Source organism: Giraffa tippelskirchi, chromosome 11, assembly GCF_054371585.1.
Source record: "Giraffa tippelskirchi isolate mGirTip1 chromosome 11, T2T-mGirTip1v1.2.pri, whole genome shotgun sequence".
Taxonomy (NCBI): Eukaryota; Metazoa; Chordata; class Mammalia; order Artiodactyla; family Giraffidae; genus Giraffa; species Giraffa tippelskirchi.
In genome coordinates this window covers 10339351-10353241 of record NC_137285.1, presented here as the reverse complement: position 1 = coordinate 10353241, position 13891 = coordinate 10339351, and the positions used below count along the sequence as shown (strand labels likewise).

Here is a 13891-nt window from a genome sequence, read left to right as displayed (position 1 = left end):
AATAAATAGCTCCCAGGTGTGGTTGCTGTGCTGTCTCATCTGCTGTATCTTCTGTGTTTCTACTTGGCTTTGTGCCGGCCCTGAGTATCTGTAAATGCCTTCAGAAAAACCCACGAAAACCATGCTGGCACAGACATGATCTCAAAATGTACTTCTTTCTACATTTTGCTGTTCAGTTCACTCTCCTAATTTCTTCTGGCCTCATATTTCACTGAGAAAAATATTCATAGAAGCAATCAAAAGAATACCTCCACATATAAACACTAGCTGAGTCCACCACCTGTATCTGAATGTTCCCCGCACTATCGTGAATAAATTGTCCTTGCTCCAGTCTAAGACGAGTCCTTTTACTTGTGTGTGGAGGGTCCTTCCCTTTTAATTTCTCATGGACTTCACTCTTGCATTTCTCCCTTCTCTCTTTTACATCTTCAGCATCTGTTTGTCTGCTGGATCCAGTCTTATTATTTACTGTTATTTCTCACCTTTATGAAACCATCCCTGTCAGCCAACATCACCTTCCAGTCACCATCTAGTTTCTCCTTTTCTCTGTTTTACAATGAAATTCTTTGAAAGAGTGTAGAGACGTTCTGTTCCAATTTGTATCACTCCTTTCTTTATTTTCTGAAATTTTTTTATTTTGACTCCTAACACAGTCACAAAATATGCGTAAAGCATAAGAGTGCTTTTCAGTGAATTAGTATTCAGTAAAATGAAAAAGACAATACCTTATGATCTCACATATATGAAGTTCCATAAATAGCCAAGTTCATGGAGACAGAAGGTAGAATAGAGGTTACCCTGGGTACGGTAATAGAGGAGTGGGGAGTTCTTGTCTAATGGGTACAGACTTTCAGTTTCAGATGATGAAAAATTCTCAAAGTGGATATTGATGATGGTTGCACAACAATATGAATGAACTTAATGCCAGTGAACTGTGCACTTAAAAATGGTTAATATGGTTAATTTAATATTGTGTGTATTTTACTGTAAAAGAGAGAAATAACAAGGAAGGGAGGGAGGGGAGAGAGAGAAACAGCTGTGTTAAGTACAACCCTGATGAGGTAATCAGTAGTTTTAGCTTCATAGAAGTCACCTACATGCCATTGCCAATCTCATGCCCTCCTGCTCAGAGAGATCATGATCTTGTCTTTTATGATGACTACTTCCTCACTTTCATTATTATTTTTGCTTCCTAAATGTGTGCATCCCCAAATTATATCACTTTACTTTAGTTGTCTTTTAATAACAGCTTTATTGAGATATAAAGTCACATACCAGAATGCTCATCCTTTAAAGTGTACAATTCAGTGGTTTGTAGTATGATCGAAAAGTTATCCAGTCATTACCACAAGCAATTTTCGAACATTTTCCTCATGCCAAAATAAAACTCCCATGTCCATTAGCAGTCGCTCTCCATTCTCTGCTCCCTGCAGCCCCTGGTCACCACTACTCTCCTTTCTATCTCTATGATTCTATCTATTCTTGACAATCCATAGCAATGGATTCCTATATTATAGTTGTAGTCCTCTGTGATTGGCTTATTTCACCTCACATAAAGTTTTCAAAGCCGTATCATAGCAGATACCAATACTTTATTTCCATTTGGCAAAATAACATTCTTTTTATATGGATATATCATAGTTTTTGATTCATCAGTTGATGAACATCCTGGTTGTTTCTACTGTTTGACTATTATGAATAGTAGTGCTATAGACATTTCAGTACAAGATTTTGCATGAAGTATGTTTTCATATCCCTTGAATGAATACTTTGGAGTGGAATTGTTTGGTCACGTGATAACTATGTTTAGCCTTTGAGGAACTGCCCAACTGTTTTCCAAAGCTGCTGGACAATTTACACTCCTGCCAGAAATGAATGGGGATTCCAATTTTTCCACATCATCATTGGCATTTGTAATTGTCTTTTTGATTGTAGCAATCCTAGTGGATATTAAGGGGTATCTCATTGCAGTTTTGATTTGCACTTCCCTAATAATTAGTGATGTTGCACAGCTTTTCATATGCTTGCTTGCATGCTCAGTCACTTCAGTCATGTCCAGCTCCTTGTGACCCTGTGGATTGTAACCTGCCAGGCTCCTTGATCCTTGGGATTCTCTAGGCAAGAATACTGAAGTGGGTTGCCATGCCCTCCTCCAGGAAATCTTCCCAACCCAGGGACTGAACACCATGTCTTCTTGTCTCTTGCATTGCAGGTAGATTCTTTACCCGCTGAGTGACTGGGAAGCCCAGGTGATATTTTTATTGCTCACTTATTTCTTCTTCAGAGACATGTCTATTCACATCCCCCTTCACGGATCACAGCCTTATCATAGCAAAAGGGCTTGTGTAACGCGATGAAGTTATGAGCCACGCTGTGGACCACCCAAGACAGATGGGTTCTGAAAAAATGTGGTCCATTGGAGGAGGAAATGGCAACCCACTCCAGTATTCTTGCTAGAACTCCATGAACAGTATGAAAAAGGCAAAAAGAGATAACACCAGAATGTGAGCCCTCCGGGTTGGAAAGTGTCCAGTATGCTACTGAGGAAGAGCAGAGGGCAATTACTAATAGCTCCAGAAAGAATGAAGAGGCTGAACCAAAGCAGAAACGACACTCAGTTGTGAATGTGTCTAGTGGTGAAAGTAAAGTCCAGCGCTGTAAAGTACAGTATTGCATAGGAACCTGGAATTTTAGGTTGATGAATCAAGGTAAATTGAATGTGGTCAAACAGGAGATGGCAATATTGAACATCCACATCTTAGGACTCAGTGAACTAAAATGTATGAAAATGGGGAATTTAATCGAGACGACCATTATATCTACTGCGGTGGGCAAGAATCCCTTAAAAGAAATGAAGTAGCTCATAGTTGTTATGGTCTTTACAGACCAGGACCTGGGGACTGGAGTTGACAAAAAGAAGGCAAAGAAAAGAAGGACACGGGGGACCCAAGTTTCGAGTGAAACAAGGGTACTTTATTTGTAGAAACACATGCTTATATATCTTCAATAAAATGATTACTCAGCCATTAAAAAGAATGAAATTTTACCAGTTGCAACAAAATGGATAGTCTTTTAAGTACAAGGTCACTGAAGGGAGTCACTGAAGGGAATCCAAGCAGGTGCCCTTTCTCATGATCTCAGTCCTGAGAACTGCGTGCAGCTCTGCTCGTTCCTGTTTTCCAGGAACTGATAAGGAACAGAGAGTCCTTGAGAAACGGCACACAAAGGAAGAAAACATATTGGATCCCTTAAAGTTGAACGTCCCCTGATAGTAGTCAACAAGAGTCTGAAATGCTGTACTTGGGTGCAGTCTCAAAAACAACAGAATGATCTTGGTTTGTTTCCAAGGCAAACCATCCAGTATCACAGTAATCCAAGTCTGTGCCCTAACTGTTGTTGCCAAAGAAGCTGAAGTTGCCTGGTTCTGTGAAGATCTACAAAACCTTCTGGAACTAACACCAGAAAAAGATGTCCTTTTCATCCTTGGGGATTGGAATGCAAAAGTAGGAAGTCAAGAGATACCCAGAATAACAGGTAAGTTTTGCCTTGGAATGCAACATGAAGCAGGGCAAAGGCTAACAAGAGTTTTGTCAAGAGAACATGCCAGTCATAGCAAACACTCATTTCCAATAACCTGAGATGACTTTACACATGAACATCACCAGATGGTCAGTACTGAAATAAGATTGATTGTGTTCTTTGAAGCCAAAGATGGAGAAGCTCTATACGGCCAGCAAAAACAAGACCTGGAGCTGACATGTGGCCCAAATCCTTATTACAAAATTCAGGCTTAAACTGAAGAAAATAAGGAAAACCACTAGTCCATTTAGGTATAACCTAAATCAAATCTATTAAGCTTATACAGTTGAAGTGATGAACAGATTCAAGGGATTAAATATGGTAGACAGAGTGCCTGGATAACTATGGACAGAGGTTTGTAACATTGTACAGGAGGCAGTGATTAAAATCATCCCCAAGAGAAAGATCATGGCATCTGGTCCCATCACTTCATGGGAAATAGATGGGGAAACAGTGGAAACAGTGTCAGACTTTATTTTTGGGGGCTCCAAAATCACTGCAGATGGTGACTGCAGCCATGAAATTAAAAGACGCTTACTCCTTTGAAGGAAGCTTATGACCAACCTGGACAGCATATTAAAAAGCAGAGACATTACTTTGCCAACAAAGGTCCGTCTAGTCCAGGCTATGGTTTTTCCAGTGGTCATGTGTGGATGTGAGAGTTGGACTATAAAGAAAGCTGAGCGCCGAAGAATTGATGCTTTTGAACTGTGGTGTTGGAGAAGACTCTTGAGAGTCCCTTGGACTGCAAAAAGATCCAACCAGTCCATCCTAAAGGCGATCAGCCTGGATGTTCATTGGAAAGACTGATGCTGAAGCTGAAACTCCAATACTTTGGCTACCTCATGCGAAGAGTTGACTCATTGGAAAAGACCCTAATGCTTGGAAGGATTGGGGGCAAGAGGATAAGGGGACGACAGAGGATGAGATGGCTGGATGGCATCACCAACTCAATAAACATGGATTTGGGCAGACTCTGGGAGTTGGTGATGGACAGGGTGGCCTGACGTGCTGCAATTCATGGGGTCGCAAGGAGTCAAACACAACTGAGCGACTGAAGTGAACTGAATTGAACAAGAAAAAGGAATGCAAGAAGGCAAGGTCATCATCTGAGGAGGCTTTACAAATAGCTGAGGAAAGAAGAAAAGTGAAAGGCAAGGGAGAAGGGGAAAGATATACCCAACTAAATGCATAATTCCAGAGAACAGCAAGGAGAGATAGGAAAGCCTTCTTCAATGAACAATGCAAAGAGATAGAGGAAAACAATAGAACAGGAAAGACTAGAGAGATCTCTTCAAGAAAATTGGTGATATCAAGGAAACATCTCATACAAAGATGGGCATGATAAAGGACAGAAACGATAAAGACCTAACAGAAGCAGAAGAGGTTAAGAAGAGGTGGCAAGAATACACAGAAGAACTATATAAAAAAGGTTTTAAAGGTTTTAATGACCTGGATAACCACAATAGTGTGATCACTCACCTAGAGCCAGACATGTGGAGTGAGAAGTCAAGTGGGCCTTAGGAAGCATTACTGTGAACAAAGTTAGTGGATATGGTTGAATTCCAGCTGAGTTATTTAAAATCTTAAAATATGATGCAGTTAAAGTGCTACACTCAATTTGGAAAACTAGAAAAGATCAGTTTTCATTCCAGTCCTAAAAGAAGGGCAGTGCCAAAGAATGTTCAAACTACTGTACAGTTGCACTCATTTCACTTCCAAGCAAAGTTATACTCAAAATCCTTTAAGGTAGGATTCATTCAGCAGTGCATGAACTGAGAACTTCCAGTAAAAGCTTCCCAGGAAAAATATCAGCAACCTCATACATGCAAATGATACCACTCTAATCAGAGAAAGTGAAAAGCAACTAAACAGCCTCTTGATGAGGGTGAAGGAGGAGAGTGAAAAAGCTGGCTTGAAACTCAACATCAAATAAATTAAAATCACAGCATCCAGTCCTATCACATCATGGCAAACAGAAGGGGGAAAAGTAGGAGCGATGACAAGATTTCGTTTTCTTGGGCTCCAAACTCACTGTGGATAGTGACTGCAGCCATGAGATTAAAAGACACTTGCTCCTTGGAAGAAAAGCTATGACCAGCTTAGACAGCGTCCTAAATAGCAGAGACATCACTTTGTTGACAAAGGTGCATTTGGTCAAAACTATGGTTTTTCCAGTAGTCATGTATGGATATGAATGTTGGGTCATAAGGAAAGCTGAGTGCCGAAGAATTGAGGCTTTCAAATTGTAGTGCTAGAGAACACTCTTTGAGAGTCTTTTGAACTGCAAAGACATCAAACAAGTTAATCCAAAGGAAATCAGTCCTAAATATTCATTGGAAGGACTGATGCTGAAGCTGAAGCTCCAATCCTTTGGCCACCTGATGCGAAGAACTGACTCATTGGAAAAGACCCTGATGCTGGGAAAGATTGAAGGCGGGAGGAGAAGGGGACGACAGAGGATGAGATGATTGGATGGCATCATCAGCTCAACAGACATGAGTTTGAGCAAGCTCCGGGAGTTGGCTGATTGACAAGGAAGCCTGGGGTGCTGCAGTCCATGGGGTCGCAACTTAGCAACTGAGTAACAACTGCTCACATAATTTGCCCTTTTAAAACAGGATGTCTTGTTGAGTTGTAAGAGTTCTTAATATTTCATGGGAACTAACTAATCTCCGTCAGTATATAATTTACAAATATTTTCTCCGGTTCTGTGGGCTTTTGCACTTTCTCAATGGTTATCTCTTAGAGCGGAAAATTATCTCATTTTTTTCTTTGGATGTTTTTCATTCTGTTAAAACATTCAGAATATAAAATTTTCCATTTTAACCAGTTTTAAGTGTAGACTTTAGTGGTATTAAGTACTGTCCCCTGTTGTGCTACCATTACCACTGTCCATCTCCAGGACTCTCTTCGTTGTATAAAAATGAAACTATACTCATTAAAGTATAAATCCCCATTATCTTCTTTCCCTTAGCCCCTAGCAACCTCTCTCCTACTTTCTCTCTGTATGATTTTACTACACAAGTACATCATTTAAGTGGAATCTTAACAGTATTTGTCTTCTTGTGACAAGCTTATTTCACTTAGAATAATGCCCTCAAGATCCGTCCATGTTGTGGCAGTTTGCAGAATTTCCCATCTTTTTTTATGGGTGAATAATATTCCATGGTATGTATAGCCCACCTTTTGCTTCTCCATTCACCCCTCTGTGGGCACTCAGGTTGCTTCCACATTTTAGCTGTTGTGAATAATGCTGCTTTGAACATGGACATACAAATCTCTCTTTGGGATCCTGCTTTCCATTCTTCTGGGCTTATACCTAGAAGTGGACTTGCTGGATCACATGGTCATTCTCGTTTTAATATCTTTCAGGAGCTGCCATACCATTCCACAGCAGCTGTAGCATTTTACCTTCCCGCCAATAGGGCACAAGTGTTCCAGTTTTCTCCACTTCCTCTCCAACACTTGTTCTTTTCTGTTTTCTTTTGTTTTTGTAGTGGTCATGCTAATGGATATGAGGTGGTATCTCATTGTAGTTTAGATTGACATTTCCCTAAGGATGAGTGACATTGAGCATCTTTTCATATGCGAAAGACCATTTGTGTATCTTCTTTGGAGAAATTTCCATTTGAGTCCTTTGCGCATGTTTTGAATCAGGCTGTTTGGTTTTTTGTTGTTGAATTTTAGGAGTTTTCGTTAGATATCTTAGATAGTTCCTTATCAGATATATGATTGGCAGCTATTTTCTCTCATTCTGTGGGTGGCCTTTTCACTCTGTGAATGTGTAGTAATTTTGGATGCACAAAATTGAAATATATTCCTAAAGTCCATTTTGTCTGTTTTTCTTCTGTTGCCTGTGCTTTTGGTGTCATAGCTGAGAAACCTTTGCCAAATCCAATGCCGTGAAACTTTTGCCTTACGCTTTCTCCTATGAGGTTTATAGGAATACAAGTTTCTCGAATGGGGATTCTCCAGGGACCAGCCAGACACGCAAATTAGTAGTAATGCTATGGATAGGCTTTTGAGGGAGCGCCACACTGTTCTGTCCTTTCCACCAGGCTGCGTGTCTTCACAGCCATTGTGGTTGAGATGATGCAGTTGAGTTGTACTTGAGATGACTCGTGGGGACCTGAGGAGAAGGCTATGGGAATTAGGGTAGTTAAAAGTTCACACACCTCGCTGCTCTCACCAAGATTCAGCTGTTATGTTGTTCTGTGACTTAGACAGTTTCCACACTTGCAAAAAAGTTGATTTTGACTGTTTTTGCCAGTGTTACCACTGCTTTTCTGGAGGAGGGGGCTTCTGTAGACCCTTATTTTGACCTTTTGGAAGTGCTTCCCATTTTCCCTCTTCACTTCATATGAAGCCAGATGAATGCAGTGTTAATGTAAAGCCCCTTTAGTTCCACAGTAGTATTTAAGTTTGCTTAGTACTTTTGTGTGCCACTGTGGTTCATTCCTTTCCGTTGCTCTCCTCCTGTATTTCTCTGTGTGGGTCTGTCACAATTGAACGTCCACTGTATTATCTGTGAATACAACGTGGAGTTCTTTTGGAATACTGTGAATTGTGCTTCTGTGTCCATTATTATCTATGAGAGGATGCAGATGTCAGGGTACAAAGGTCAAGGGTATTCAGTATATGCTATTTCAAAATGGCATGCCAGTTTACATTTCTAAAGCAGTTGATGCGAGTTTCCACTGTTCCACAGTAATACTTGGAATTTTCCTTCTTCTGTAGTCAGTCTTGTGAGTGGATAGTGATATCTCTCTTCGGCTAGATAATCTGCATTCCTCTGAATAGTAAAGAGGTCAAACACCTTCACAAATGGTTTTGGGCCCATGTTTTATATTTTGACTCCACTGGAATAAGCTTTCACCCCCATGCATCCATCCAAACTGCCAACTCCAGGATGTCAGTGGATAAACAGTTCTCCATTGTCAAATCAAATGATCAACACGGGGCCCTCAGGCTATGGACCTACCAGCAGCATTTAAAAGATAATGGGTGTGTTCTGACTTGTTTTTTAAAAGAATCACTCTGTCTGCTGGGTGGAAAATAGACTATTGTGGGAGCAGAGAGATCAGGTAAATACTTCTGCAGTTGTCTAGGAGAGAGTGATGGTGATACAGGTTCCACTCCTTACCAACTCTAGAGCAGAACTCTCCAGCCTCTGTTTCTTTATATACAAGATGGAGGTCTCATATTGTGCATGGAAGGATTAAATTAAGGATGAATGTAGAGTATTTAGCCCAGTGTCAGTGATGTGATATCAGAGAAGGCAATGGCACCCCACTCCAGTACTCTTGCCTGGAAAATCCCATGGATGGAGGAGCCTGGTAGGCTACAGTCCATGGGGTCGCTAAGAGTCGGACACGACTGAGCGACTTCACTTTCACTTTTCCCTTTCATGCACTGGAGAAGGAAATGGCAACCCACTCCAGTATTCTTGCCTGGAGAATCCGGGGGACGACGGAGCCTGGTGGGCTGCCATCTATGGGGTCGCACAGAGTCGGACATGACTGAAGCGACTTAGCAGCAGCAGCAGCAGCAGCAGCAGTGATGTTATATGTGCTAGGGGTTATTGCTCAGGGGTAGAGCATTTGACTGCACACAGTGTCTTGCATAGAGTTGGTGATGTTATATGTTCTTTGTGCTCTCTTTACACACAGTTGACCCCTCTCCAAAGCTCTGTTTCTTTAGACTGTCAGTCAGCAATATATTAACTTAAAAATCAGAAATAAATATAAGTAGAAAAACAGAAAAAAAGGAATAATTGATAATTCCAACTGAACTCCACACTAGACAAGGTTGTCTTTTGTCTAAGTGCTCTCCTTCCTTCATGCACCACCCCTCCATGCATCCAAGGTGATCAGACTACCCTGGATCAGATATAGCCCCTTCCAAGAGAGCCCCAAAATAAAGAAGCCCCAAAGACTAGGCAGTATGGAGTCTGAACTGCTGCTGCTTCTTAAAATAGGTTTTTATTTATTTAAAATAATTTTCTATTCATGAATAGTAATTGTTGAGGCAAATTAGATTACTGAACAGATAACATTCTTTAAATAATATTTATGAGTGGGATGAATGATCCTGTGATAATCTTAGGTTCAAGTAATACTTTATATCAAACAATGTAGATGGAAGATAGTATGCCCTGAAAAGTAATTCCAGATCAGAAATTGGCCCAACTAAAAGATGACATTGATAAGTATGATTCATGAGAAGAACTTATATAAAATTGATTCATGAAATGGGAAAAAAGTGTAGAAATATTTTACATACGAGTTCACATATGAATATATAACCAAATTAATAAAACAAATACTGAAAGCATTATCATCCTGTTCCTATGTTGGTATGTTTCTGTAGACTATCCCTATCAGAGTTACAGAGTCCATCAATTCTCACTTCACTTTTGCTTCTGTGAGTGCCTTATTCCCACTCAGTGCTTGAGATATTTGATATTTTTGAATTCTTCCTCCAATTCACTTCTGCCTTTTGTTATCCTTGTCCTTCACCTGCTGCCTCTTATGGTGCTGGCTGTCCTGGTGGGGGGGCCTGTGGTGGTGGGGCCTCCGGTGGGGGGGCCTGTGGTGGTGGGGCCTCCGGTGGGGGGGCCTGTGGTGGTGGGGCCTCCGGTGGAGGGGCCTGTGGTGGTGGGGCTTCCGGCGGGGGGGCCTGTGGTGGCGGGGCCTCCGGCGGGGGGGCCTCTGGTGGCGGGGCCTCCGGTGGGGGGGCCTCCGGCGGCGGGACCTCGGGTGGCGGGGCCTCCGGTGGGGGGGCCTCCGGCGGTGGGACCTCAGGTGGCGGGGCCTCCGGAGGGGGTGCCTCTGGTGGGGGGCCCTCCTCCGGTGGGGGGCCCTCCTCTGGTGGGGGGCCCTCCTCTGGTGGGGGACCCTGCCCTGATAGGTGTTCCTCCTCTGACTCCTCTCCTATCCCCACTGGGAGGAGCTCCAATAAGAATCCCTCACTAGTGGTTTCCTCCGAACTCTCCTCTGAGGTACGCCCTGGGGTCTGTACTGACTCAATTCCAGTCCTAAGGCTAATAAATAATACTATAATTATCAAAAATATGAGAAGTATTGCAGGGACTATGAAAATAATGTGGCCAACATCTGGAACCTCAGACGTACGTGTCTTAGGAGTTTCACTTTCACCTCCACTTGAAAGTTGAATCGATGTGCTAGGAGGACCGCTGTCTACACTGCCACCGTCTCCTGGATCTTTGCAGTCAGGGGGAGCATAGCCATCCTCACAATGGCAGTGCCTAAAATTGTTGCAAACTCCTTTCCCATTACACAGTTCTGTTGTTTCACAGTTGTACCCAAGTGAGGTGTAATCAGTACACAGGTGGTTCATGCAGACTTTCTGTGGGGCACAGAGAGTGCCAGTGTGCGCGTCTCCATCATCAGGGACATCAGCAGTGTCATAGGCATCCATGCTCCAGCACCAGTCATCTTTATGAGCAACCTGGATCAGTGTATGATTGGGTTTGATTTGTGGTATCTGTCTAACATTTGTACATATAAGTTTCCCACAAAATACGTTATCATCTGCACACTTCAGATATGTTAACCTTGGTGAGCTGGTGGTACCACAGTTTCCAAACCGGTCCCCTCTTGTGTTCATTGAAACGTAACAGTTTTCTGGGGCAGACCTTGCAGGGGACCCGTATATATCCATGCATTGATTGTCAGGGTTCTTACAGCGACCTCTAGCACAGTAGTGAATTCTGTCACACATTGTGCCATCTAGCTTATAGCTGTCTCTGGGACACTCTCCCGAGGAACCATTACAATACTCTGGGAGGTCGCACTCTCCCAAAGCAGCACGGCACATGAATCCCTTATATCTCAGGTGACATTTATCACAGCAGAGTCCATCACTACACTCTGCATCCTCTCTCAGCATGCATGTGGTGTCACAGCATGGGTGCACTTCACACTTAGAACCACAGTCACACTGCTCATCTCCTTCTACAATGCCATCGCCACAGCGGGAAGCCCTCTGTAAGCGGCCTTTGTGCCCAGGCTTGTTAAACAGGCAGGCCCCCTTGTGTTCCCAGAGGAACTGGTGGAAGAAGTCAGAGCTGCAGTTGCTGAAGCTGCTTTCTTTAGTGATGTTTTCATGCATGAGGCAGAAGGGCCTATCTTGACAAACGCAGGCCGAATGGTCGTGCCGAATACCCAAGTTGTGTCCAAGCTCATGGACCATGAGTGCTGCAAACAGGAGGACATCCTCGTGGTGGAAGGATTCCACGGCTGCTGCAAAATCACTTGAGCAGGCACCGCTGAGAAATGCCTGCCCCATGTCCTCTTTAGGATGCTGTCCAACGATCATGTGGGCAACATCATGCTTCACACGATGGAAGAGCTTCTCTTGTCTCCAGCTGTTGAAATTCCTGAGTGCAACTTGCAGGTCCACGGGGACCTCTGTGAGGTCCCCCTCAGTCCAGATCTCCATTCCAGCCAGCACCACCTCTGTGTTTATTCCCCTTGTGAAGCTGTTGGCCAGAGCTATGATGTCCATTACTCTCTGGACTGTCTGATTGACGTCACTGCCCCACATTTGGAACCGCTGGTTGTTGACCACGACAAACATCTCCACGTACTTGGTATGTGACCACAAGTCGGGTGGCACCTGCCAGCTGTGAGGCTTGCTGCTCTCTGGTTGCCGGCTGGTGGACGCCACTTGGCTGTCTTTGGACGTGACGCTACAGGAGACTCGAGCCTCGCGGGCCATGGCGTACAAGACGTGTTCAAACCGTTTGGAAGAGTGCACGGGCTCAATGCCATAGGATTTTTCCTCCTTAATCAGGAGGCCCCTGAGGCCCGAACAAGTGTTGACAGAAACAAAAGAACCTGGGACTCCTTCTATGTAGCCTTCGTAGTGACAGTCGTGCGAGATGAAAGGCGTTTCTTGCCCCAGGATGCCATTGTGGTAGCTGAAGACTGGGAAGTTATCCACAAAATAGTCTCTCTTCGCCGCGAGGTGAATCAGCTGCCTCTGGCCCTGCATAAATAGCATATAGGAGAGCTTTTCCACCTGGTCTTCCCTTCCTTCCACTGTCAGACTCTTGGGAATGACTATTTCATAGGAAGAGTGATATACTGAGCCCAGGTCACAGTACAGGCTTGGCAGAGAAATCAGTACCAAGAACAACAGGATCCCCAACCTGGCACATGAAAGCCCTGGCACCAGGGCCAGCCTCAAGCCCTTCATCCGAGGAGCCCAAGTTTGAAGCACTCTGATAGCCTCAGACATAGCCACTTGCCTTTTCCATAGAGAAGGCAGTATAGAGGCAGAGTCTCTCACAGACGCTGCCACTAACATGGCCCTAGCGAATCAGTTGATGATGCAGGGCCTGTGTCCAGCAGCAGCAGCAGCTCTCCCTGGCATGCTGAGCCTGGGAAATTCAGCTGTTAGCCCCAGATCTATGCTGGCTCCCTTATGGGTGGCTGCTGCCCAACTCTTGAGTCTTACAGACCTTGGGGCTGAGTTTCTGTTGTTTTTCTCTCTTGGTCTTCAGTGGTTTCCTTACTGTATGACCTCCTTCCAACAGCAATGGTTTTAATGCTCCGTGGCTGTTTCCTTTACCCAAGTGGACGGCCTCTAATGATTTCAAGTCAGTACTTTTACTCAGGCAAATTATCCTTGTCCTCAGCCCAGTCCACACTACTCCTGATATCCGTTAATCTGCTCATTCTTTGAAACCCAACATTCTGGCAGGAGGTCAGGGGGGAGGGGATGCGGATTCTTTGGGGATCCCAGAGCAGGATGATGTTCTTTGTTGCCCACTGCCTCTTTTCCTGGTATCTGTAGTACTGAGGGTATTGTTTCTCAGTCCAATCCTCCTTTGTCAGGGTCTGTTTTTTTTGTTTAATTTAAGCAAACTTCTACATAGGTGCAGAAATTCTCCCTCATTCACTTTTGTTCATAACAGATGAGTTTAGACATTTTATATCTGCATATAAACATAATTTTCCTCCAGTAAGAAGTGTTCTGAATGTATAGACATACTAACTTAAATGAAAGAAGTTCAGTTTCACTATGGAGACTAACAAGTGACTAGGATCAAAGTTCAGTTCCTCCTAACATAAAAACAAACTCTGGAGTAAAACTAAACTTGGAATAACCAGGTTATCTAGTTACCTTTTCATCAAGAAAATAAAAATGCACTGTGTAAGAATTTTTTAAAGACCTCTTTGCTTTTGTAACTAAAACTGAACCATAATGTCTATGAAAGTCTTTTAATTTGATTTTGATGTTGATCTGTTATATTTAGTAGTATAAATTTAAAAGGAAAAAA

At 43.2% G+C, this 13891-nt stretch overlaps 2 protein-coding genes across 5 annotated transcripts in view; one reads left to right on the top strand and one right to left on the bottom strand.

Annotated features, from left to right (window-relative positions):
* Positions 1-13891, top strand: part of TMEM116 (transmembrane protein 116) — a 155152-nt gene that overhangs the window by 87254 nt on the left and 54007 nt on the right. Inside the window, exon 11 of one of the 4 annotated variants that reach the window (XR_014069983.1) lies at positions 2213-4822. The exons of 2 other annotated variants lie outside the window; for them this stretch is intronic. Coding sequence is in view for 1 of the 2 variants with exons in the window: in XM_081546282.1 (XP_081402408.1) it covers positions 2213-2236 (24 nt within the window). In the remaining variant the exon portion in view is untranslated. Of the gene's footprint in view, positions 1-2212; positions 4823-13891 lie in introns of those variants that run through there. One more of the 4 variants, XM_081546282.1, reaches the window with a different exon arrangement.
* Positions 9539-12988, bottom strand: LOC145527890 (disintegrin and metalloproteinase domain-containing protein 1-like). Its single transcript, XM_081546237.1, has one exon. The coding sequence runs from the start codon at positions 12913-12915 to the stop codon at positions 10111-10113; it is 2805 nt and encodes a 934-aa protein (XP_081402363.1). The 5' UTR covers positions 12916-12988; the 3' UTR covers positions 9539-10110.

Coding starts and splice junctions, on each gene's coding strand:
- LOC145527890 (XM_081546237.1), bottom strand. CDS start 12,915: ATGTTAGTGGCAGCGTCTGTGAGAGACTCTGCCTCTATACTGCCTTCT.